The sequence below is a fragment of the Schistocerca gregaria genome, chromosome 9, assembly GCF_023897955.1.
Source record: "Schistocerca gregaria isolate iqSchGreg1 chromosome 9, iqSchGreg1.2, whole genome shotgun sequence".
NCBI lineage: Eukaryota > Metazoa > Arthropoda > Insecta > Orthoptera > Acrididae > Schistocerca > Schistocerca gregaria.
This window is the reverse complement of record NC_064928.1, coordinates 70,518,998-70,545,542: the sequence shown is the minus strand read 5'-3', so window position 1 is coordinate 70,545,542 and position 26,545 is coordinate 70,518,998. Positions and strand designations below refer to the sequence as shown.

Below are 26,545 nucleotides of genomic sequence, written 5' to 3'. Positions count from 1 at the left end.
AAGCCTGGGGATACTGACAGGTTTCAGATAGATTATCTAATGGTAAGACAGAGATTTAGGAACCAGGTTTTAAATTGTAAGACATTCCCAAGGGGCAGATGTGGACTCTGACCACAATCTATTGGTTATAACCTGTAGATTAAAACTGAAGAAACTGCAAAAATGTGGGAATTTAAGGAGATGGGACCTGGATAAACTGAAAGAACCAGAGATTGTACAGAGTTTCAGGGAGAGCATAAGGGAACAATTGACAAGAATTGGGGAAAGAAACACAGTAGAAAAAGAATGGAAAGCTTTGAGGGATGAAATAGTGAAGGCAGCAAAGGAGCAAGTAGGTAAAAAGACGAGGGGTAGTAGAAATCCTTGCATAACAGAAGATATATTGAATTTAATTGATGAAAGAAGAAAATATAAAAATGCAGTAAATGAAGCAGGCAAAAAGGAATACAAATGTCTCAAAAATGAAATCGACAGGAAGTGCAAAATGACTAAGCAGGGATGGCTAGGGGACAAATGTAAGGATGTAGAGGCTTATCTCACTAGGGGTAAGATAGATACTGCCTACAGGAAAATTAAAGAGACCTGTGGAGATAAGAGAACCACTTGCATGAACATCAATAGCTCAGATGGACACCCAGTTATAAGCAAAGAAGGGAAAGCAGAAAGGTGGAAGGAGTATATAGAAGGTCTATATATGGGTGATGTACTTGAGGACAATATTATGGAAATGGAAGAGGATGTAGATGAAGATGAAATGGGAGATACGATACTGCGTGAAGAGTTTGACAGAGCACTGAAAGACCTGAGTCGAAACAAGGCCCCTGGAGTAGACGCCATTCCATTGGAACTACTGGCAGCCTCGGGAGAGCCAGTTCTGACAAAACTCTACCATCTGGTGAGCAAGATGTATGAAACAGGCAAAATACCCTCAGACTTCAAGAAGAATATAATAATTCCAATCCCAAAGAAAGCAGGCGTTGCCAGATGTGAAAATTACCGAACTATCAGTTTAATAAGTCACAGCTGCAAAATACTAACACGAATTCTGTACAGAAGAATGGAAAAACTGTTAGAAGACGACCTCAGGGAAGATCTGTTTGGATTCTGTAGAAATGTTGGAACACGTGAGTCAATACTGACCCTACGACTCGTCTTAGAAGCTATATTAAGGAGGGCAAACCTATGTTTCTAGCATTTGTAGACTTGGAGAAAGCTTTTGACAGTGTTGACTGGAATACTCTCTTTCAAATTCTGACGGTGGCAGGGGTAAAATACAGGGAGCGAAAGGCTTTTTACAATTTGTACAGAAAACAGATGGCAGTTATAAGAACCGAGGAACATGAAAGGAAAGCAGTGGTTGGGAAGGGAGTGAGACAGGGCTCTAGCCTATCCCCAATGTTAGTCAATCTGTATATTGAGCAAGCAGTGAAGGAAACAAAAGGAAAATTCAGAGTAGCTATTAAAATCCATGGAGAAGAAATAAAAACTTTGAAGTTCGCCAAGACAGCAAAGCACTTGGAAGAGCAGTTGAATGGAATGGATAGTGTCTTGAAAGGAGGATATAAGATGAACATCAACAAAAGCAAAACGAGGACAATGGAATGTAGTCGAATTAAGTCAGGTGATGCTGAGGGAATTAGATTAGGAAATGAGACACTTAAAGAAGTAAAGGAGTTTTGCCATTTGGAGACCAAAATAACTGATGATGGTCGAAGTAGAGAGGATATAAAATGTAGACTGGCAATGGCAAGAAAAGTGTTTCTGAAGAAGAGAAATTTGATAAAATTGAGTATAGATTTAAGTTTCAGGAAGACATTTCTGAAAGTATTTGTATGGAGTGTAGCCATGTATGGAAGTGAAACATGGACGATAAATAGTTTGGACAAGAAGAGAATAGAAGCTTTTGAAATGTGGTGCTACAGAAGAATGCTGAAGAGTAGATGGGTGGATCACATAACTAATGAGGAAGTATTGAATCGTGTCTGTGTATGTGCGGATGGATATGTGTGTGTGTGTGTGTGTGCGAGTGTACACCTGTCCTTTTTTTCCCCTAAGGGAAGTCTTTCCGCTCCCGGGATTGGAATGACTCCTTACTCTCTCCCTTAAAACCCACATCCTTTCGTCTTTCCCTCTCCTTCCTGAAGAAGCAACCATCGGTTGCGAAAGCTAGCAATTCTGTGTGTGTGTTTGTGTGTCTTGTTCATGTGCCTGTCTGCTGGCGGTTTCCCACCTGGTAAGTCTTCGAATCTTTGTTTTTATTATATTTTTCCCATGTGGAAGTTTCTTTCTATTTTATTTACAAAATACTACTAATAAATTTTTATGTCAAGGTCGTGAGAGAGAACCTGTTGTTATTGCAGTTCTTAAAGTAATTGCATGATACGTACAAAGTGTTTCACAATTCATATTACAAACTTCTAGATGTTGCAGAGGGGACTTAGTCCACACAGAAACCCACATCCGGAAACATCATCCAATGGAGCTACAGAGAGTCAAAGTTATAAGTGCCAGTGCCTGTAAATGTATGTATATATAGGATGATTCCATGATGATGTTCCAAATTTTCTAGGATGATGGAGAATGATAAATGTGTCAATTTGAGGTAAGGGTCCCTATACCGGAAATGAATATTCATTTGTTTCCATCATATGGACCCTTAGTTCAAACTGATTCATTTATCCTTCTAGAAAGGAAGTTTGTAACATCATCATTGAATCACCCTGCACACACATAAATTTAAAGATGCTGGCGCTTATAATGTGGACACTCAGAAGTGTGGAACATGAATTGTGAAACACCTTGTATACTTTTCAGATTTTTGGACAAATGCTTTTAAAATGATATATTTTTCTAACTTGTAACTTTGGATGATATCATAAAACAATATACTAAGAAATGACAAAATCAAATAATAATAATAATAATAATAATAATAATAATAATTATTATTATTATTATTATTATTATTATTGTTGTTGTTGTTGTATAGAAACATTTCATATAATGTATAAGTTGAAAGAGATATTGGTCTGTATGTATCATGTGCACCCCCATGAGCCACAAACACTGCTAAAGTGAGGTGGCTTGCATGCTTCAACAATACTGACAGCCATACTGTAGGTGCAATCACAATGGAGGGGCATCGGTCAAGAGGCCAGACTAAGCTGTAGCTTCTGAAGGGGGCAGCAGCCCTTTTCAGTAGTTGCGGGGCAACAGTCTGAATGATTGGCGGATTTGACCTACTAATATCAACCAAAAGGGCCTTGCTATGCTGGTTCTGTGAATAGTTAAAAGAAAGGGTGAACTACAGGAAAATTCTTCAGGGCATGCAGCTCTAATGTATGGTTAACTGATGATGACAATCTCTCGGGTAAAACCGTCCACAGATAAAATAATCCCCAATCGGATCTCTGGATGGGGACTACTCAGGAGGATGTCAAAATCAGGAGAAACAGAACTGACATTCTACAGTTCAGAGCATGGACTGTTATATCCCTTAAATTGTTACCAAGGTTAAGGAATTTAAAAAGGGAAAAGAATAGGATGAAGACAGATATAATGGGAATTAGTGAAGCAAGGACTTCTTTAAGGTCAGTACAAGGTAGGATATACAAAATCAAATAGAGGCGATGCAGGAGTAGGTCTAATACTGAATAAGAAAATAGGAGTATGAGTAAGCTGCTGTAAACAGCATAATGAATCCATTACCACAGCCAAGACACATGTGAAGTCAGCACCCACAAAGGAAGCACAAGTTTATATGCCAACTATATGCAGAGAAAATGGAGATATTGAAAGAATATATTGTGAGATAAAAGAAAATATTCAAACAGGCAAAGAAGACAAAAATTTAATTGTGATGGCAGACTGGAGTTCAATACTAGGTAAAGGAATAAAAGGAAAGATATTAGAAGAACATGGAATATATGATGAAATAAAAGAAAATATTCAAACAGGCAAAGAAAAAAATTTAATGGTAATAGCAGACTGGAATTCAATACTAGGTAAAAGAATAAAAGGAAAGATATTAGGAGAACACGGATTACGAGGATGGAAACACTGGTTGAATTCTGCACACACCATAATCTAATCAACAACACCACTTGCTTTAAAAGTCATGCAAGAAGGTTGTATATACATAGACCTGGGAACACCAGAGGATTATTTTTGACGTGAGGCACTAAACGTCATGGTGGTCTGCTCTGACAAAAAGCCGCATGTGCCATTCTCGGGGCAGGGAGAGGGGGAAGGGAGGGGAGGGGGGAGGAGGGAGGAGGCTGCGCCTGCACAACCACACGTGGAATGGTTTATAGTTTACAATGCATTAAAATCCACCTTCCCTCCCCATCAATTTAGGGTTGAGGGCCTACAGTTCACAAAATTTCAGAATCTGCATAACACTGGTGTCTGTGTCGGTGCAGATGGTCAACAGATCTGCAGCCAAATGGAGGGCTGCCTTGCTGTCAGTATATAAGGCATGCATAGCCAAAATATGCTGAACTGAAAGTGGCACTTTACAGAGTAGCGGATCCTCCTGCCCAAGGAGGAAACAGTGTGTTAAATGACTACATCTGAGGCGCACTCTGGAGAGTAGGATATCTATCACAGAGGTGGGTCATCACACCAAATTCCAATGACTGAGGCAATCCAGAGATCTTCAGGGCCTGTCAAGCCAAGAGGAGGCACAGCCGAATCCAGAGTGGTTGTCCACCAGTCTCTGCACACACAGCCGAAACTGGGCTCGCCCGAAACGCTTCAGTCGATATCCGAGTGCCCTCACAGTAGACAGCATCTAACATCCTGAGGTAGGAAATACGGACTGATCCACAAAACACGCTTCCACAACCTAACCGTGATCTGCCCTATAAAACTGCAGAACACAGAACCTATAAGTTCTTGGTGCATTCCCACTGAGGCATTTCAAAATACTCGACGATTTGAAGCCCTTTGTTCGCAGCAGTTTCATGTGCGGAAGTCACATTAATTTCGAGTCAAATGGTAGGCCCAAAAACAGCACAGTGCCCTTAAAATGTAAAATATGATCCCTCATTGTGAACTCTGGATGGTTAAAACTTCAATGAGTGCAGTTAAACTTGAGGCATGTAGTCTTCTCTGATAGGAGCCTAAAGTCAGTTTTATCAGCTCAAGCTTCCAGCTTCCTATTGTTCAGTTGCAGTTTTCTTATTGTTGTTGAAGGATCGGAGGAAGGGAAGAAGACTGGAAGTGATCCACAAACAAAGAGAATTTAATAGGGCTCCTGACTGCAGACGAGATGCCACTGATAGTGATTGCAAACAGTGTGACACCAAGCACACTAGCACAGGGGACCCCACTCTCTCGATCAATGCAATCGTACAAGACATCAGCAATGAGATACCAAAAGTACTGGTACTCGAGGAAGGATAGCGTAAGAAGTGTCGGAACATTCGTGCAACCTCCATTCCTCAAGTTGGCAAAGGATGTTGTACCGCCAATGTGTGGTATGCTTTTTTGAGGTCAACAAACACACGACCAAATAGTTTCGGCATTAGAAGAAATCCTGTACCACTGTCTCCAGTAGAATTACGTTTTCAAGGGCAGATCAGTAGCACCTGAAACTGCACTGTGAGTGGCATAGGTGATCTCAGAGTTTGAGGAGCCTAACAGGATGGTGGCTGACCATGCACTCTAGAGTTTTAGCCACGCAACTGCTAATGATTGCACTCCGGTAACTGTTAGGGTCAATACAATCATTGCCTGGTTTCTGTAGTGGAATTAATGTTACCTCGTTTCAAGCTGTGGGGTACTGTCCACCAAGCCAGGCAGGAGCTGACCGAGTCTGCCGTAATGAGTCTGATCCAATCCTGGAGCAGTGCCTCTGGTCACGGACAGAGCCAATTCTAATTCCCCAAGGAGAATGGAAGATTGTACACCTAATCATTACTCGAGAAGAAGCAGAACAACTTCATTTCCATAGTCCTATGGAACACGTCAAATGCAGGAGTTGTCTGGATGATGCAATGACGGTAAAAAAGTATTTGTCTAAAAGCAGAGCCACATCTTTACGTGTATCGAACAAGACCCCATTTCTCGACAAGGCCATACGGGGAAGTATACTGCCCTTGCCTGAAATCCGCCTTATTGGGTCCAAAACTTAAGCAGTAAAATTGGCATTCCTCTTCCATTCTTTCTTCCATTCTCAGGTTCTGATACATGCTAATATTACTGAAATACCACTTTAATAAGTCATGTTTACAAAATATTGATATCAATTATTTACAGAACAAAGGAAAAACTCACAGAAGCCACACCAGGGGAAAATTAGATCAGATTACGGAGGAGTGCAGGAAGATGCGAAGCAATGCTAATCGCACAACTTATCCTAGAGGATCAGTTAAAGAAAGGCAAACCTTCATTTGTAGATTTAGAGAAAGCTTTTGGCAGTGATGACTGGAATACACTCTTTCAAATGAGGAAGGCAGCAGCTATTAAATATAGGGAGTGAAAGATTATTTTCAACTCGTACAGAAACCAGACTGCAGTTGTAAGAGCCTAAGGACATCCAAGGGAAGCAGTACTTGAAAAGGGAGGGAAAAAAGTTAGTCACTGAACAACCAGTAAAGGAAACCAAACAGAAATTTGGAAAGAGAATTACATTTCAAGAAATAAATTTAAAAAAAATATGTTTGCTGATGACATTGTAATTCCATCAGATACAGCAAAGGACTTGGAAGAGTAGCTAAAAGGGTGGACAGTGTCCTGAAAGGAGGTTATTGACAAAGACCAACAAAAGTGAAATAAATGTAATCCAATTCAATCAGTCAAAAGACAGAAGGTTACTGAAATTGTCAGAGCTTTCTACAGAGAGCTATATACTGTGACAACTGAGAGACCACACAAGGAAAAGCAAGTAGCCCTGAAGTGTACACCCAAAATCCAGGGTTGTAACTGCCTGCTACCCTTGTTACTGGAGAGGTCCAGAGTGATTTTAGATATGGTGCGGTGCAAGAGAGATTGCACTCGTGCTTCCATTTTAAATGCAACATTTTCTGCCACTCTTACTGAGCACCACAACTATGTAGCTGTTTTTACAGATGGGTCGAAACAGGGGGATTCTGTTGGTTGCTCTGTTGTTTTCAAGGTCTGACTGCCTCAAGCATTTACTGCCTCTGATCCAGAATTGTCTGTCATCTTATGGGCTCTGGAGCAGATGAGACGCTCTTCCCGTCCTAAATTTCTTGTCTGTTCCAATTCACTAAGTGCCCTCCACTCATTGCAATGTTTGTATCCAGCAGATAAAATAGTCCAGATCATCCAGGATGCCCTTCTCCAACTACAACAACTGGGGAAGGTGGTGGTTTTCTGCTGGGTTCCAGGGCACGTCGGCACTGCTGGGAACGCAAGGGCAGATCTTGCAGCAAGTATTTCAGTGTGCCGTCCCCCTGCATGCACTCACCTCACTGTTGAGCTCACGAGTCATGCGTCGGTGGGAGGACGAGTTGCTGGAAATAACGGACAATAAGCTCAGCTTAGTCAAGCCCACAATGCGTCTGTGGTGTACTTCCTTCCAACCACGTAGACGGGACAAGGTTCTCCTCACTCGGCTTCAGATAGGCCTCAGTCCTATGGTGCATGCTTCCTGCTCCGGCGAGAGGACCCTCCGATGTGTGGTACATGTGGTGTCCGGGTCACTGTGCGCCACATTTTATCGGATTGCGTTTTATTTTCTGTCCAGCGGTCCACGGCTGACTTGCCGGTGGATCTGTCATCTCTTTTAGGAAATATTCAAACAAATGTGATTAAAGTTTTAGACTTCTGTGACCTGTCCAATGTCTTTACCAATATTTTGGGGAGAGGGTCTTAATTTATTCACAGGGTGACTGGCTTGTCCATATTTTAGACAAGTGGCCAGCGAGTGACAATTTCCTGTGTCATCCTTGATGCTCCTTTCCCATTCTCCTTACATTTTATTTCCTTATACAGCATTTTCCATCTTTTCCCACTTTCTTTGCGTGTATGCTTCCATTTTACTAAATTTTTCCACATTCGTTTCTTTTAATGTGTGTCAAGGCGCTGATGACCTTGAAGTTGAGTGCCCGTAAGCCCCAACACACACACACACACACCGTATCAAAAGGCTGTCTGCAGGGATCAGTGGGTGTTCCATAGTTTTGGGATGTAGCATTAGAGCCCATACTACAGAAGGTGCATGAGAGCAGTAACATAAGTCAACTGGAAGTGTTTCAATATGATATGATGTTCATCATATGCAGTGATTCCAGAAGAATTATAGAAGACCAATGTATTGCAGTGTTCCATTAACTTGAAGGATGGAAATAAGTGTCAAATTGCCACAAACACCTCATAACACCATGTATGTCCTGCTGAAAGGCAACCCTGAAACAAAATTAAACCAGTGGCATCTCCTGTCTTGCATCTTAAGGCACTGACAAAAAAAAAAAAAAAAAAAAAAAAAAAAAAAAAAGAAAAAAAAGAAAAAAAAAAAAAAGAAAAAAAAAACTGTATTATAACTTACATTTTAGCCCTCCTTTTAATAAAATCAGAGGAAACTCATTTCTGAGACTAAACAGTGTCATACGTTAGGAGGTTCCCAGTCCTATGTCATTAAATGGAAAATTTGTTCCTGGGTTGTGACTCAGTGTAGGCCGAAAATTGTGGTGAAAACTGGTCACACAACAGAGGACATATTTATAACTAAATTAAATGGACATGACACTGTTTCCATTCTTGGACACATCTATAAAGAACAATGAGTTTAACCAAGAAAACCGCACATCAGGTCCTTTAAGTGCACTAATGCAGATCATCACTGTATAATTAATAAAATTAAACAAAGACAAAATTGTTTGCAGACCAGTTGAATCTACGGGACAGGCTGCCTGAAAACTTATCCAACCCTTTAAACCTCAATTAAATAATATGTATTGAGCACATATTCTCACTATAAATAAGTAAATAAATTAAATAAATAAATAAATAAATAAAAACAGCCAATCTTGCATAGACACCCTAGTTTTGCAAACACTGAAATGCAAGATTATTCTTTTAAGTCTAAACTTATATCTACAGTACAACTATGAAAATAGATTGCATTTGGTGAGTGAGCAATATGAACTCTTCATTCCATACAACAGACATTACAATGGAGAAATCCATACTTTGGATGCTCTCTCTCTCTCTCTCTCTCTCTCTCTCTCTCTATCTATCTATCTCTCTCTCTCTCTCTCGATAAATGAATACTGAAAACAGTTGAAATACCAACAAATGATTATTTAAAAAAGATAATTTTACATAACTGACAAACTTATTTAAATGGACTGATTACGTAACTATGACGCTTTTTCACAAATGTGTTCCTGGCTCTACAAACAAGCCTACATATGACACAATACATGTCAGCAGTCACCCTATTCATGTGAAGCTGACACAGTGAGGCAAGGAACTCCAGCAGATACGCTGCAGAGAGCAACAAGATGTCGGCGATGAGCGTGCGAGTCAGTGTCTCTAAGTGCTTTATTCTTCCCCACAATGTCACCTAAGGACACAGATCTCAGAAATGGATACAATGAACATTGGCCGGTCAGCTGGCACTGCTATTATGCCGCCCCTCAGCTTTTCATTGGAAGTACTATTGCAGCATTTGTGGAGAAAATGAAATGGTGTAAATCAATCTTATTCACTCACTCCAAGGCAGAGCAGCTGCTTTAGTACTGAGTGCATGCCTGTCTCCACAGTTACTGCTGGCTGAAGTGAACATCACTTTGGTGCTAGATACTGCAACGGCAACAAAATGTGTGTCCTCTTGTCCAGGGGATGCGTTGACCGCAGATGTGTGTGTGTGTGTGTGTGTGTGGGGGGGGGGGGGGGGGATGGAAAAACCAGGGTGTGCAGTGGTGCCACATGTGTCCTAAAGCTAACAATGTGTTAGACATCCATGTGGAGGTCTTACAGTGTTTGCAGAGTCTTGAAATATTATCAGTGAAGCTGAATTACACAAAAATTGATTTGAAATAATCTAAGAAGTCATTGTAGCAGCTAAAATATATGAAACAAAAATAAATAAATAAATAAAAATTAAAAGAAATAAAAGAAATCACTAACGCAGTCTAAATCAAGTTATTTGAACTCTAAATCCATCCTCCTCTCCTTCTGCAGAAATTTCTTGGTTACTGCTTTGTAGCACCTGGATTTGTCCTCTTGTATTTTGGCATGTATTTCTTTCTTGATGGAGATAAGATTTAAGTTTGTCATCTGGTTCTGTGTTTGAGTAGAGTGGCAGTAAGTACACATCCTCTTCAGTGACAAGAATGACCTCTCGACAGAGGATGTAGTAGAAACAATTGTTGAGACCAGCAATGTTAATTTGTACAATTCTGTAAATCGACTCATTAAATTCATCTCGAATACATAATTTTCAATGTAGGCAGTGATTTAAGACCGGGAAAAAAATACTTTGAGGCCCTTACTACAAGCTAATGATTATTGAAGTACCAGGTTCATTACATGAGTATAGCAGTGTGTAAACAGAGCTTTATGGCACTTCTCCAAAACTTTACTTTGGAGTTCATTTAAGTGGCTACATGTAACAGCAGTACCATCATAGGTTTGGGCAATTAGTTTATCCCCATAGTTATATTGTTCCACTATTTCATCAACATGATTAAAAAGAGCTGTTGCAGTTCTGCCAGCATTCACATCACAAAATAAAATAAATTGTTGCACTACTGTTTTCTGTGAAACTGAAAAGGAATGGAATACAGTTTATAACTGTGATTTGTTACTTGTATCTTGTATTTTATCAAGCATAACAGAAACAAAATCCATATTCTTAATTTCATTACATATTTTATCTCCAAACACATCAGCTACCGTGTTTATTAAATCATTTTGAATGCTTCCCAATGTGCCATCAAAAAGTATAGAAGTTACTAAATGTTCTTTCAGTGGAGGATCAAACTCAGCATCTGCAGGAAGAAATTCCATGTAATTTCCTCTGTTCACACATTCTGAATTTTCCTTGTGGTTCCAAAAGGGCAGTTCCAGTTTTGATAAATAACAAACTGCATTAATTAATCTGTTCAATATTTTCCTGTTCTTTCTCACTTTCTCAGTGTGGTATTTTATTTCTACCCTTCGTTGAGAACACAAAAGAATGTCAATTCTAACAGGTTGTGCAATAAATCTTTTGTATGTTAAAAAAGTAGAAAGGTGAATTTCAGACTTGCCATGTTTCTTCACTGCAGTATCGAGACAATTTAAATCACAACACCGTCCAACATCATAGCTGCAAAGTCAGTCTTATAACTCCTGTAGAACCGAATTTTGCCTTTACGTTGATACTGTTAAAGTAGAGAATGGTCTGCCATTGTCAATAACTTATTTCTTCTCTGTGTAAGATAATGAAAAAGAACTGTGTAATAGTTTTTGGACAATGCTTTCACCACCCATTTCAAAACTACCGCAATCTTCACATACCCAAGAAATACAAGATGTAAGCAACATAACAGCAGTCAGCCAGCCAGCAATTAGCCGAGTCATTGACAAAAGAAAAAACACCTCGCCTGCACTCTGGTCAACCAGTGGACAGAGCTAAGGCTTGTACACCGAACAATTCAGTGGAAAAGCCATGCCAAGCGAAGCCATGCCAACGGTTTGGCTCATGTTTAGCACGTTGCATACTGAATAGTGCTAGGCTGGTGGCAGACAGTTCAGTAGAAGAATTACTAAGCAAAATCACAGACATAACATATATTATACTGATTAAGAATAATTCTATAATTCCCCAATTTTATTCAGATGTCGACACACGACCCGCATACCCCCAGGTGATGCCACTGAACTAAACAGAGTAACAACCAGAAGCAGCCTAGTAATGAGATACCTAGGAATATTCTTGGATGGACATCATAATTTTGTACATCATATAGAGCAGGATCACCAATTTAGCATTGGAGGGCAGCGTGGAGGGTAAAAATTGTAGAGGGAGACCGAGAGATGAATACACTAAGCAGATTCAGAAGGATGTAGGCTGCAGTAAGTACTAGGAGATGAAGAAGCTTGCACAGGATAGAGTAGCATGGAGAGCTGCGTGAAACCAGTCTCAGGACTGAAGACCACAACAACAACAACAACAACAACAACAACATGGAGCAGGAAGGCAGAAAAGCTACAAATACAATGAACAAAGTTAAAACCATTGCAAATAAATAATTTGGGACTTCCCTTGAAAATAATCAGAGCATATCACTAATCTATCATTAATTCCCCATTTAGGAGAGCATTAAAACACCAATCAGTTTTCACAGCACCTTTTTTGTCTCTTTCTTTTTTGTTCCCACAAACCTCTCATATATTCACTGTGTTTCTTCTTCCTCTCTTCTGACCACTTCTTTCCTGGTTTCTTCTCTTTTGGTGTTTCCTCGAATTTCTGTTTCCTGATTTTTTTCCCTGTAATTTCTCTGTTTGTTATTTCTTCTGTGGAGATATTTAGTTTCTTGAGGTCTTCCATGGTTTCCTTTGTCCAGTTAGTTTTCATCGTATTACTCAACACTATGTTAAAAATCTTCTTGATCAGCCTATTTTCGTTCATCCTATAAATGTGCCCATAGAATTTAGCCCGTCTTTTTCTGATGTTATCTGTGATTGTCCCTGCCTGTTAGTACAGTTCTTTTGTCAGTCTTTTTATCCAGATCCCCGGTCTCTGAACTGGCCCACAGATCTTTCTCAGAATTTTCCTCTCTTGCTTTTCCATTTCCTTGATTTTCGTTCTTCCCTTGATTACTGTTGATTCTGAGGCATACAAGGCTTCTGGTAAGACTACTGTGTTGTAATGTTTTAATTTGGCATTCACAGAAATATTTCTTTTGTTGTATTGGTTCCGTGTAGTCTGTAAGCTTTTTGTAACTTTGCGACTCTTTCTTCATTGGCTGTAGAGTTTAGTTTTCTGTATAATCTCTCTCAGGTATATAAAACTTTCTATTTATGCTATCTTTCCATACTTTGTTACCAGTGGGTTTCTGTCTGTGGATTTTGTGTCCATGTACTGGGTTTTTTCATACAAAGTTTGTAGTTCTGTTCTGGCTGCAATTTCATTTAGTGTCTCTAGGGCTTCTTTGGCTTCTTTTCTGATTTGTTACGATGGCTATATCATTGACAAAGGCCAGTCTTTTATTTTGATGGTTCTATTTTTGTGCCTCTCCATCTTTACCCCATTGACTCCTTTGTCCCATGTCCTGATTATTTTCTCTAAAACTGCATTAAATAAAGTGCGTGACAGACCACCTCCCTGTCTCACTCCTGTCTTGATTTCAAACGATTCCGGGATCTCTCCCATGAACTTCAGTTTGGATTAAGAATTTGTTAATGTTTCCTGGAGTAAATTTCTGGTCTTCTTTTCTACCTTCATTTCCTCCAGGGTACTGAAAAGTGTTTCTCTGTCTATGGAATCGTAGGTCTTCATGAAAACAACAAATGTTATTGTGGTGTTTCTGTACTTTCTCATTGTTAATACTGTTCTCAAACACCAGATCTGTTCACTGCACGATCTTCCCTTCCTTAACCATTACTGGTACTCTCTGATATGTGTATCTATCTGAGGTTGTAGGTGATTTAACAGAGCTTTGGACAGAATTTTGTATGTTACAGGCAGTAAATAAATTCCTCTATAGTTATTAGGCTCTGGAAGAAACTACGAGGAAAGTTGTTTTGTCTCCTTTCTTGTGGAGGGGATGTATTAGGGCTGACTTCCATTCTTCCGGCACCTTTTTTGTTTCCCAGATGTTTCTGATTATTCTGTGTATTTTGGGTGTAATGTTTTCATGATCTAATTTCCATATTTCTGCAATCAGTCCATCTTCTCCTGGTGCTTTGTTATTTTTTACTGATTTTATTATTTCACTATTTCTTCCTGTGTTGGAGGTTCAGAGTCCTGGTTAGGTTCTGGTTTTGTAAACAGTAATCTCTGTTTTGGTTCACTGCAGATGAGTAATGTGTCAAAGTATCGAGCTAATATTTCACAGTTTTTCTTCGGATTTGTCTCCAATGTTCCATCTTGTCTTTTGAAGTATGAGATTGGAGGTCAATATCCTGTCATATTTTCTCTGAATATTTTGTAAAAATTCGGTGTGTTGTTTCTGGTGAAGTCTTCTTCTATCTACTTCAACCTGCTCTTTTCGTAGCCTTTTTTTGTGTGTGGATTATTTTTGGAGGGTTTTTTTGTATCCTGTTGAATTCTTCCCATTTTTCTTGTGTTCTATGGCTGTTAAATTTTTTCCAGGCTTGTATTCTGTCTTCTATGGCTCTGTCGCATGTCATGTTCTACCATTGATGTTTCCTTTTTCTCGATGGTAGCCCCAATTTTATCAGTTCTCTCATTTTTTCTGAGAATTCTGTCCAGTTGTTGCTGTTGATTTTCATAATTTCTTCTATTATTTCTTTCTTGTTTAGTTGCAGGTACTCTGCATCTGTTCTGAAATGTCTTTTGTTCTCTCGATTTGTCTGTTGGGTATAAATTTTGCTTTGATTTGGAGAAGGTGATGATCAAACTCAAAAACTCCTTTCCTAGTTCTTATGTTCATTATTTCTCTAGCATTTTTCATGGATATTGCTAGGTGGTCTATCTGAAATTCTCCTAGAGCATTTTTAGGGGATTTCCAAGTTACTAATTTTCAGTGTGGTTTCTGGAATTGTGGTGACATGATTTTCAGTTCAAAATTCCTGCAGACATTTATCAACTTCTCTCCATTTTTGTTTGTTCTCTTGCGGGCCGTGTGATTCCCTGTCATGTCTCGTAATTTTCTTTCCTTATCTAACTAGGTATTGAAATCCCCTAGTAACATTTTTATGTGATTCTTGGGGATTCTGCTGGTAGTTTCTTCCAGATCTTCCCAGAATTCTTCTATTATCTCTGGGTTCTTTGTGTTGTAATTATTTGTGGTGGGATGTGCACTAATTGGTGTACTGTCTTTGTTTACAGATAGTATAGTAAGTGTTGAATTTTTTTCTGATTTTGAGCTGAAATCTATTACAGAGTCCAGTATTAATTTATGTACTACAAATGCTGTTCCGAAGAGTTTGAGATTACTTCCTGGGATGATTATGTCTGGTTTCCCCTTGTATATTCTGTAATTTTCCAAATCAAAGTGGTTCTCAACTGTGAGTCGTGTTTTCTGTATTGCCATAATTCTGATGTTGAATTTATCCATGAAGTTTGTTAATTGTTTCAATTTACCTGGCTTCAGTAGTGTGTTTGTGTTGAGTGTTCCCATGTAAAATATTCTCTTTGTCTTGAGGGTTTTTGAGAACCCACGATTCTTCTCTTCATGACATGCCCGATCCCCTGGAATCCGATGATCAGGTCTATTACCCAGTCTTACTGACTGGGGCCCAGGGTAGTGGATTCTTTCCCATTGTTCTCTCATGATTATTGGTTTGTGTTGAGGTTTTGGTGGTGAAATCATGAACAATCTCACATAATTTCAACTGAAGTTTTGAGTTCCAGAAGATTCAATCAAAGCCGATCTCACATAGCCAACAGACACTGACCAGAATACAGGTGGCTACCACACAGATGTGTCTGGATTTAGGGGCCTCACCTGTAACCCTAGGCAGGGCCCCTCACAGGTTGCTACCATGTGGAGCCAGATGGACCCAGGTTTTTTTTTTTTTTTTTTTTTTTTTTTTTTTTTTTTTTTTTTTGTTAGGTGTTACTTTTCTCCCTCCTCCTTCCTCATCACTTGCGAGATGAGGCCCCGGGCTTGGAACCAGAAGTGGTGCAGTTCAGAAGCCTCTTTTATATCTATATCTGTGGTGTCTTCCCCAAATCCCCATTTCTTTTCTACAGCCTGTCTGGCTGAAAATAAAGCACCTATAGTTGGGTAAAAATCTCATTCCTGATTTTCTGTAAAATTATCTTTTCATCAATCTTCATGCAGTGGCACAGCAGTGCTGTTCCTCTGTAATTCTCACAGAGCCTTGTTACTCTTCCTGAAGAGAGGTCAATAATTGACTGTATTCAACATCAGGAATCTTTCTGCACATCCATACTATCCTCATTATTCTACACAGCCAATGAATTCCAATAGGTCCTGTAGCTCTGATCATTTCCACTGCAATGTCACATACTGAGGGAGCTTTGCCGTTTTTCACTTCATACAGCTTTCTCTACACCCAACATCTACAAATATTCTCTTTCTGTTTCCTCTGTGATGGTGTTACTTCTTTCATCCCCCTCTGTATCATCACCCGTATTTGTTTCATGCTGTCCTTCAAAACGTTTTTGGAAGTATTCCTTCCTTGCTTTCCACATTTCTGCTTCCACCCACATGGGTTCTCCTTCTTTGTTGATGGCTTTGAAGTATTTTCTTCTGCTACCTTCTGTTGACTAATATGTGGTACAATATCTTCTTTTCATCCTTAAAATTCTCTTCTACTTGTTTCATGAAATTTTCCCAAGACATCATTTTTGCCAATTCTATCATATTCCTTGATGCTCAGCTTAGCCATTTCCATTTGTTTCTGTTATGCTACGTTCTGCTCTTTTTTGCAACCCTTCTCTCCATGCATTGTTATTCTTATTGACAGCTTCTGCAATTCTCTCATTTCACCATGGAGTTTCTTTGTGTCTGACTTTTATTGATGTCCTTTCGCATGTTTCTTCTGCAGCCTTCACTAAGACCTGTTGAAGCACCTCCATTCTTTTAAGATCACTTCACTCCATGAATACCACAGTGGCACTAGGACACCAACCATAATAGATCTTTAGAACAGGAATAAAACAGCTGTGGTTGCAAAACGTAGGTTTATTTAATCTTCATGTGTGATGCATTTCACCTGTTATAGGCATCATCAGACAATCTGTATAAATTAGAAACTGACATAAGCATAAACTGCTATTAAGGCAATAATAAATGAGTAAATTAAAAATAACAAGACGAAGATATATACCGATAGACTCTGGAGCCCAGACCCACATTTGTGTCTCAGGAGATGGTGAAGAGTATAAATTTCAGCTCACAACATAATACACCATAACTGAGTTTACCATTAAATATTCACGCTAACTATAATATAATTAAGTCCCACAGAACTGGGAGGTAACGGCCAGTTAGCCACTGTCAACCCTTCATTACATCATACATTCATGTGTAATGAAGCATTGACAGTGTCTATCTGGCTGTTACCTTCCACTTCTACGGAACTCTCAATCACGTTTGACACCTCAGTTATGATTAGCAAGAATATTTATTGGTAGGCTCAGCTATGGTGCATTATTTTATGAGCTGAAGTTTATACCCTCACCACACTCTGAAACACACATGTGACCCTGTGCTCCATAGAGCAGTGTATGTCTTCCACTTCATATTTTTAATTTATTCATTTATTATTGCCTTAATAGCAATTTATGTTGATACAAGTTTGTAATTTCTCCAGATTGTCTGGTGATGCCTAGAACAGGCAAAATGCATCACCTGTGAAGATTAAATAAACCTGTCTTGTGCAACGAAGACTGTTTTTTCTGTTCTACAAATCCTCCATTTTTGCTCTACAGCCTTCCTCTCATCTTTAGGAATCTGTCTCTTAATCTTTTCCCTGTATTTGTCTCAGTTTCCAGCACTTTATTTTCACCATCCCCCCTCCCCCATACACACCTTTTCCAAATTTCTTCTTTCTTCTGTATCTCTACCTATAGCCTGTGGTCTCTGTCAAGATTAATGATGGTTATCACTTTTACTTCTGTCATTTATTTCACATACATGTGTCTAATAATACCACACCTTCCAGATTTCTGTGATTTTTCTCTGTGGCTTCCTATGACTGTTTCATATCCTCTTCTATCATTTCCAGCCTTGTTAGATGTTAGAGCAGTTCAGTGATAAACTCTTCCTTCTCATCTGTTTCACATCTTATTTGGGGATCACAAATCTGGACTACATCAAGAATATTTCCTTCCATTGTTACCTTAAGTTTAATTATTCTATTAGTTGCATTCTCCACAGTAAGCACTTTACTCGCCAGTTCTTGTGAGAGCATTTCTTCTTTGTCTCTGACCACCTCATCTTACATCCTTTCTCCAGCACCTTACTACTGTTCCCTTTCTTTCTTACTTTACTTTGTCCCATTATCAGTATGTTCCTTTACAGGGTGGCTTACCATACCTGGAAAGAAATCCTTGAGGTTTCCAGGTACGGGGAGAAAGACGGAAGACCTGTGTCATAAGAAGCTCCCGATAAATTAACAGGGGGTGGCGGCACACCACGACGACGACTTTCCTTTCCTCCTCTCAGCCAGCTGATATACAGATAGTGGGGTGGAGGGCAGAACGCAATTGTGTATTTAATTTATTTGAAATTAATACAGTATGTACACCATTATATGGGAATATGACTGCATAGGTTAAAAGTCCATTAAATTTTGATGTAGGCACCTGCGGCATTGTTAAATCTCTCAAAAGACCTGGAATGGAATTCACAGATTTCTGGAGGAAACTGTGAGGGATGTTGGTAATAACTTCCTGATTCTGTTCTTCCAATTCATCCAATGTGTGAGGTTTTGTCCAGTACACCTCCTCTTTTGCCCAGCCCCATATATATATATATATATATATATATATATATATATATATATATATATATATATATATATATAAAACAGAAAGAAACTTCCACATGGGAAAAATATATTAAAAATAAAGATTCCAAGACTTACCAAGCGGGAAAGCGCCGGCAGACAGGCACATGAACAAAACACACAAACACACACACAGAATTACAAGCTTTCGCAACTGGCAGTTGCTTCGTCAGGAAGGAAGGAAGGAGAGGGAAAAATGAAAGGGTGTGGGTTTTAAGGGAGAGGGTAAGGAGTCATTCCAATCCCGGGAGCGGAAAGACTTCCCTTAGGGGAAAAAAAGGACAGGTGTACACTCGCACACACACACACACACATATCCATCCGCACATACACAGACACAAGCAGACATATTAAAACCCACACCCTTTCATTTTTCCCTCTCCTTCCTTCCTTCCTGACGAAACAACTGCCAGTTGCGAAAGCTTGTAATTCTGTGTGTGTGTTTGTGTGTTTTGTTCATGTGCCTGTCTGCCGGCGCTTTCCCGCTTGGTAAGTCTTGGAATCTTTATTTTTAATATATATATATATATATATATATATATATATATATATATATATATATATATATATATATATATATATAATAGAAAGAAACTTCCACATGGGAAAAATATATTAAAAACAAAGATTCCAAGACTTACCAAGTGGGAAAGCGCTGGCAGACAGGCACATGAACAAAACACACAAACACACACACAGAATTACTAGCTTTCGCAACCGATGGTTGCTTCTTCAGGAAGGAGAGGGAAAGACGAAAGGATGTGGGTTTTAAGGGAGAGGGTAAGGAGTCATTCCAATCCCGGGAGCGGAAAGACTTCCCTTAGGGGAAAAAAAGGACAGGTGTACACTCGCACACACACACACACACATATCCATCCGCACGTACACAGACACGATTCAATACTTCCTCATTAGTTATGTGATCCACCCATCTACTCTTCAGCATTCTTCTGTAGCACCACATTTCAAAAGCTTCTATTCTCTTCTTGTCCAAACTATTTATCGTCCATGTTTCACTTCCATACATGGCTACACTCCATACAAATACTTTCAGAAATGTCTTCCTGAAACTTAAATCTATACTCGATTTTATCAAATTTCTCTTCTTCAGAAACACTTTTCTTGCCATTGCCAGTCTACATTTTATATCCTCTCTACTTCGACCATCATCAGTTATTTTGGTCCCCAAATGGCAAAACTCCTTTACTACTTTAAGACCTTCCAGCCTTTCCGCTCCCGGGATTGGAATGACTCCTTACCCTCTCCCTTAAAACCCACATCCTTTCGTCTTTCCCTCTCTTTCCCTCTCCAACCATCGGTTGCGAAAGCTAGTAATTCTGTGTGTGTGTTTGTGTGTTTTGTTCATGTGTCTGTCTGCCGGCGCTTTCCCGCTTGGTAAGTCTTGGAATCTTTGTTTTTTATATATATATATATATATTTAAAAAAACGGTCGGGTGTCCGGTCTGGATTTCTCGCAAGACATTCATGAGGCCCACGTCACCCCAGCCAACATCCTGGAACCTTCTTATTCAACCAGTTCAACACGACATTTGCAAAGTGAGGCAGTGTGCCATCTTGCACGAAGATAATGTCGTCAGTATTTTCCCATCCGGATACTGTGGGCCAAAGGTAGTCCTGAAGAATTTGAAGGAATCGTTCCCCGTTTGTTCTGCCACGCACGAGATATGGCCCAATTTGTAGCCATTATTCCACACCACATGGTTCACTTTTGGATGAGAATGCATACCTCTAGGATCCTGTGCCACCCAGTAACCGCAACTGTGTCAATTGATGAAACCTTGCACATGGAATGAGGATGTTGTGAAACAACTGAGGCCAACCTTCGTACCAAAATCCAACATGAGTTCCCCACACTGCATTCTGCAGTCGCAGTCTTCTGCTGACAGCTACTGCACATAATGGGGTTTCCATAGCCAAAAGTTTTTTTTTTTTTTTTTTTTTTGCACCTGACACACGAGCTACCTGGCATGTCAATTTCCCTGGGTTATGACTGAACATGTTTTTAACAATCCTCACATTCTCAGGGCAATGAGGCATGGACAGATGGCCTGTTTTTGCTGCATCCTTTACCAAACTATGGCCATTTGCTTTGTGTTTTGCTTCATGTGATAATTCTTTATTGTGTCCACACGAATTGTGGCATTCCTTCCCTTCACCATATGCAACCATCTCTGCACAAGAACAATCAAATTCCAAACCACATAGCATGAACCACTCTGTGCTCATTCTCTAATTGTAAGGTGATCGTCCATATTTGTCACTATCGAGTGAACCACTTCTCGCAGCCACTGTCGGTACTACGCGGCATAAAAATAACTATCCTATTTAATGTTCTGTATGTCTGTCCTACTTCCAATATTACTCTATCAAAATTAAAAACATAACAGGCATTTAATGATACACAGTTACTTCCCTCCCAACCTGTATACAGCTATAAGTGACAGTTTCACCCCAGTTTTGAATATCAATAATTTATCTGGAACAATATTCGTATGATTAACATACTCTGAGGCATTAACTATTTTAAAATTTGTAACTTATAAAACTCCATTAAAATTAAATTGCCCTCGGATCTTATGAAATTCCCTGAGCTTTCCCTCATTTTTCCAGATAACATGTAATTCTCTCAGAATTCCAGGATTTCTAGAAGAAAAGCCACCCTGCTTTCTGTCACTATCTGTGAAATCTGGATTCTTGCATCCCTTTCTGAGGAGACACCAATAATAATCCTGATTCTTATATATTTCTTCGTACAAACCTGTCTTTCTGCCATCACACCTGGCAGATCTGCTCAGTGGCTTTGTCACTTTTAGCACTGGTTTTGATTCGAGGCTTGTTTGATTGCCAAAAGCAAATGGATTATCCACTAGTGGCTCGCACGGTCTACAGTAGCTTCACCAGAGCCCCATTTGCAATCTCTTTTCGGGGCTCCTGCAGGGCCTTCACAGCTACTGTAGCAGTCTCAGGGCACACATAGTCGCAACTGTACTTCACCCCTACAGGCAACCCACTACTTGGTGCCAGTGCCCGCCTCCCGTGACATGGATGAGAGGGTTGGGCTCGTGTGCATACTAATAGTCCCAACTTACAGCCTGGAAACTTGACTCTTACTGAGACAAGAGCTCGTAAGCCAAAGTGCACCTACGAGCTATAGAGTGACAGATGGTAGGAGTCTGCCTCATGGAAAGATTCCAATCAGAGGACGTTAGAAGGAGAACAAAAGTAACAGACATCCTAGAGAGAAATGGAAAACTGAAGTAGCAATGAGTCGGGCATGTAGCTCGACAAGACTACAGCTTGTGGACTCCTAGAATTGTTCGCTGGAGACCGTGGGACAACAAGAGGGACATTGGAAGGCCCCAAAAGAGAGGGCTTGATGATGTGATGCTGGTGGCTGGAACAGAATGGTACCAAGTGGCTCAAAACCGAGGAAAACAGAAACAGGTGGAGGAGGCCTGTAATTCAGCAGGGGACTAAGGTAGCCTGAAGAAGAAGGTGATGATGATGAGGCAATGGGATATACAAATGAGACAGCTGAAGCAGTAAATAAGTATTGATATTTGGAAAGCAAGATTACTAATGATAGGCAAAGTAGAGAGAATATAAAATGTACACTGGCTATAGCAAAAAAAGGAATTTCTGAAAAGGAGGAATTTTTTAACAACTAATATAAATTTAAGTGTGAGGAGGTCTTTTCCGAAGGGCTCCTTCTGGATGCCATGAGGAGCACAGGGTGCAGCCAACTGCAGGTGGTGGCTCACGTTGTTACCAATGATGTGTGTTGCTTTGGATCAGAAGAGATTCTCTCTGGTTTTGAGTGGCTAACAGAAGTGGTAAAGGCTGCCTGTCTTGCTCAGGAGATGAAAACAGAGCTGACCATTTGCAACATAGTCGACAAGACCTATTGAGGACCCCTGGTACAGAGCCAAGCGGAGGGTCTGAATCAAAGACTCAGAGAGTTCTGTGATCATGTGGGCTGCAGATTCCCCAACTTGCACTATAGGATGGTTGGATTTTCGGTTCTGCTGAATGGGTCAGAAGTCCACCACACACAGGCAGTGACTACACGGGTAGCAGGGCCTGTGTGGCACGGACTGGACTGTTTCTTAGGTTAGAGTGTCTCAGGAAAACATGAGAAGGGCTTCAGTCACATAGGATACAGGCCAAACACAGGAAGCACATAGGTACAGGAACCATCGACATAATAGTTGTAAATTGTCATAGCTGTGTTGGGAAAGTACCAGAGCTCCACACACTAATAGAAAGCACTGATACACAAATCGTTATAGGAACTGAAAGCTGGCTAAAGCCAGAGATAAGTTCAGCCGGAAATTTTGCGAAGAACGTAATGGTGTTCCAAAAGGATAGGCTAAACACAGTTGGCGGTAGCGTGCTTGTTGCTGTTAGAAGTAGTTCAGCTTGTCGAGAAATTGAAGTAGATAGTTCCTCTGAGTTAATATGGGCACAGGTCATACTTGGCAACCAAAATACATTAATAATTGGATCCTCTTACCAATCTCCCAATTAAAATGATACAATTGCTGAAAGGTTCAAAGAAAACTTAAGTGGGATTTCAAAAACATACCTGACAGGAGGGATGGCTACAGGACAAATGTAAGGATGTAGAGACTTATCTCACTAGGGGTAAGACAGATACTACCTACAGGAAAATTAAAGAGACCTTTGGAGAAAAGAGAACCACTTGCATGAATATCAAGAGCTCAGATAGAAACCCAGTTCTAAGCAAAGAAGGGAAAGCAGAGAGGTGGAAGGAGTATATAGAGGGTCTATACAAGGGTGATGTTCTTAAGGACAATATTATAGAAATGGAAGGGGATGTAGATGAAGATGAAATGGGAGATACGATACTGCGTGTAGAGTTTGACAGAGCACTGAGAGACCTGAGTCGAAACAAGGCCCCAGGAGTAGACGCCATTCCATTAGAACTACTGACAGCCTTGGAAGAGCCAGTCCTGACAAAACTCTACCATCTGGTGAGAAAGATGTATGAGACAGGTGAAATGCCCTCAGACTTCAAGAAGAATATAATAATTCCAATCCCAAAGAAAGCAGGCGTTGCCAGATGTGAAGATTACCGAACAATCAGTTTAATAAGTCACAGCTGCAAAATACTAACATGAATTCTTTACAGACGAATGGAAAAACTGTTAGAAGACGACCTCAGGGAAGATCTGTTTGGATTCTGTAGAAATGTTGGAACATGAGAGGCAATACTGACCTTACGACTTATCTTAGAGGAAAGATTAAGGAAAGGGAAACCTACGTTTCTAGCATTTGTAGACTTAGAGAAAGCTTTTGACAATGTTGACTGGAATACTCTCTTTCAAATTCTAAAGGCGGCAGGGGTACAAAACAGGGAGCTAAAGGCTATTTACAATTTGTACAGAAACCAGATGGCAGTTATAAGAGTCGAGTGACATGAAAGGGAAGCAGTGGTTGGGAAGGGAGTGCGACAGGGTTGTAGCCTCTACCCGATGTTATTCAGTCTGTATATTAAGCAAGCAGTAAAGGAAACAAAAGAAAAATTCGAAGTAGGATTTAAAATCCATGACATTGTAATTCTATCAGAGACAGCAAATGGCTTGGAAGAGCAGTTGAATGGAATGGACAGTGTCTTGAAAGGAGGATATAAGATGAACATCAACAAAAACAAAACCAGGATAATGGAATGTAGTCGAATTAAGTCAGGTGATGCTGAGAGAATTAGATTAGGAAATGAGACACTTAAAGTAGTAAAGGAGTTTTGCTATTTGAGGAGCAAAATAACTGATGATGGTTGAAGTAGAGAGGATATAAAATGTAGACTGGCAATGGCAAGGAAATTATTTCTGAAGGAGAGATATTTGTTAACATCGAGTGTAGATTTAAGTGTTAGGAAGTCGTTTCTGAGAGTATTTTGTATGGAAGTGAAACATGGATGATAAATAGTTTAGACAAAAAGAGAATAGAAGTTTGTGAAATGTGGTGCTACAGAAGAATACTGAAGGTTAGACGGGTAGATCACATAACTAATGAGGAGGTATTGAATAGAATTGTAGAGAAGAGAAATTTGTGGCACAACTTGACTAGAAGAAGGGATTGGTTGGTAGGGCATATTATGAGGCATCAAGGATCACCAATTTAGCATTGGAGGGCAGTGTGGAGGGTAAAAATCACAGAGGGAGACCAAGAGATGAATACACTAAAAAAATTCAGAATGATGTAGGTTGCAGTCGTACTGGGACATGAAGTTTGCACAGGACAGAGTAGCATGGAGAGCTGTATCAAACCAGTCTCAGGATTGAAGATCACAACAGCAACAGCAACAACAACAACAACAACCCGATATACAGTTATAGTTGGTGGTGACTTTAATTTACCCTCAATATGTTGGCGAAAATACATGTTTAAATATGGAATTACACACAAAACATCATCTGAAATTGTGTTAAATGCGTTCTCTGAGAAGTACTTGAGCAGTTAGTTCATGATCCCAAGCAAACAGTAAATGGTTGTGAAAACACCTTGACCTCTTAGTAACAAATAATCCTGAGATAATAACAATTATTGCTACGGATACAGGTACTAGTGAACACAGGGTTATTGTAGTGAGACTGAATATTGTAAACCCCAAATCCTCCAAAAATAAACAAAAAATACACCTATTCAAGAAAGCAGATAAAAATTCACTTGATTCCTTCCTGAGAGTCAATCTCCACGCCTTCCAAATTAACAATGTAAATGTAGACCAGACGTGGCTTGAATTAAAAGACACAGTGTCAGTAGCAATTGTGAAATTTATACTAAATAAATTAACAAATAATGGAGCTGATCATCCTTAGTACACGAATCGAGTCATGACAATGTAAAAAAACATGCCAAATTTAAACGGACGCAAAATCTCCAAGACTGGCGATCTTTAACAGGAGCTTGAAATTTAGCGCAGACTTCAATGCAAGATGCTTATAATAGTTCTCCAACAAAACTTTGTCTCAAAACTTGGCAGAAAATCGAAAGAGATTATGGTTGTATGTGAAGTGTGCTACTGGCAAGATACAATTAATGTCTTCTCTGTCTGATGGCCTTGTGGGTTGGGGTTGGATCGTTTTGGGGGAAGAGACCAAACTGTGAGGTCATCGGTCTCACTGGATTAGGGAAGGACGGGGAAGGAAATCAGCCGTGCCCTTTCAAAGGAACCATCCCGGCATTTGCCTGGAGCAATTTAGGGAAATCACGGAAAACCTAAATCAGGACGGCCGGACACGGGACTGAACCATCGTCCTCCCGAATGCGAGTCCAGTGTGCTAGCCACTGCGCCACCCTGCTACCCGAACAAGTTTCACATCAGCGCATACTCTGCTGCAGAGTGAAAATCTCATTCTGGAAACATCCCTCCACGCTGTGACTAAGCCCTATCTCCGCAATATCCTATTTTCCAGGAGTGCTAGTTCTGCAAGGTTCGCAGGAGAGCTTCTGTAAAGTTTGGAAAGTAGGAGACGAGGAACTGGCAGAAGTAAAGCTGTGAGGACGGGGCGTGAGTCGTGCTCGGGTAGCTCAGATGGTAGGGCACTTGCCTGCGAAAGGCAAAGGTCCCGAGTTCGAGTCTCGGTCGGGCACACAGTTTTAATCTGAAAGGAAGTTTCATATCAGCGCACACTCTGCTGCAGAGTGAAAATCTCATTCTGGAAACATTTACTTTAATATTACTTACTGGTTCTTCAATGTCTTTCATTTCAGCACATTCTGCAGCTGCCTCTACCTCTTCTGTACATTCCTGTAAACAGAAAACAGGCCAGACAAATTAGCACAAAGAGAAAGAAGACCAAAATGAGCAGAGAGAAGACCTGCTCATTATTTGTAGATGGTGTTCCATAAACCCCATGTAGAGGACAACCAT

General features: G+C 40.0%; 1 protein-coding gene across 22 annotated transcripts in view; it reads right to left on the bottom strand.

The window, feature by feature from the left end:
• Positions 1–26,545, bottom strand: part of LOC126291418 (zinc finger protein 501-like) — a 235,455-nt gene that overhangs the window by 187,622 nt on the left and 21,288 nt on the right. For all 22 annotated transcript variants that reach the window (XM_049984923.1, XM_049984927.1, XM_049984918.1 and 19 more), the window contains exon 2: positions 26,360–26,422. In XM_049984923.1, the coding sequence (XP_049840880.1) occupies positions 26,360–26,422 (63 nt within the window). The remainder of the gene's footprint in view (positions 1–26,359; positions 26,423–26,545) is intronic.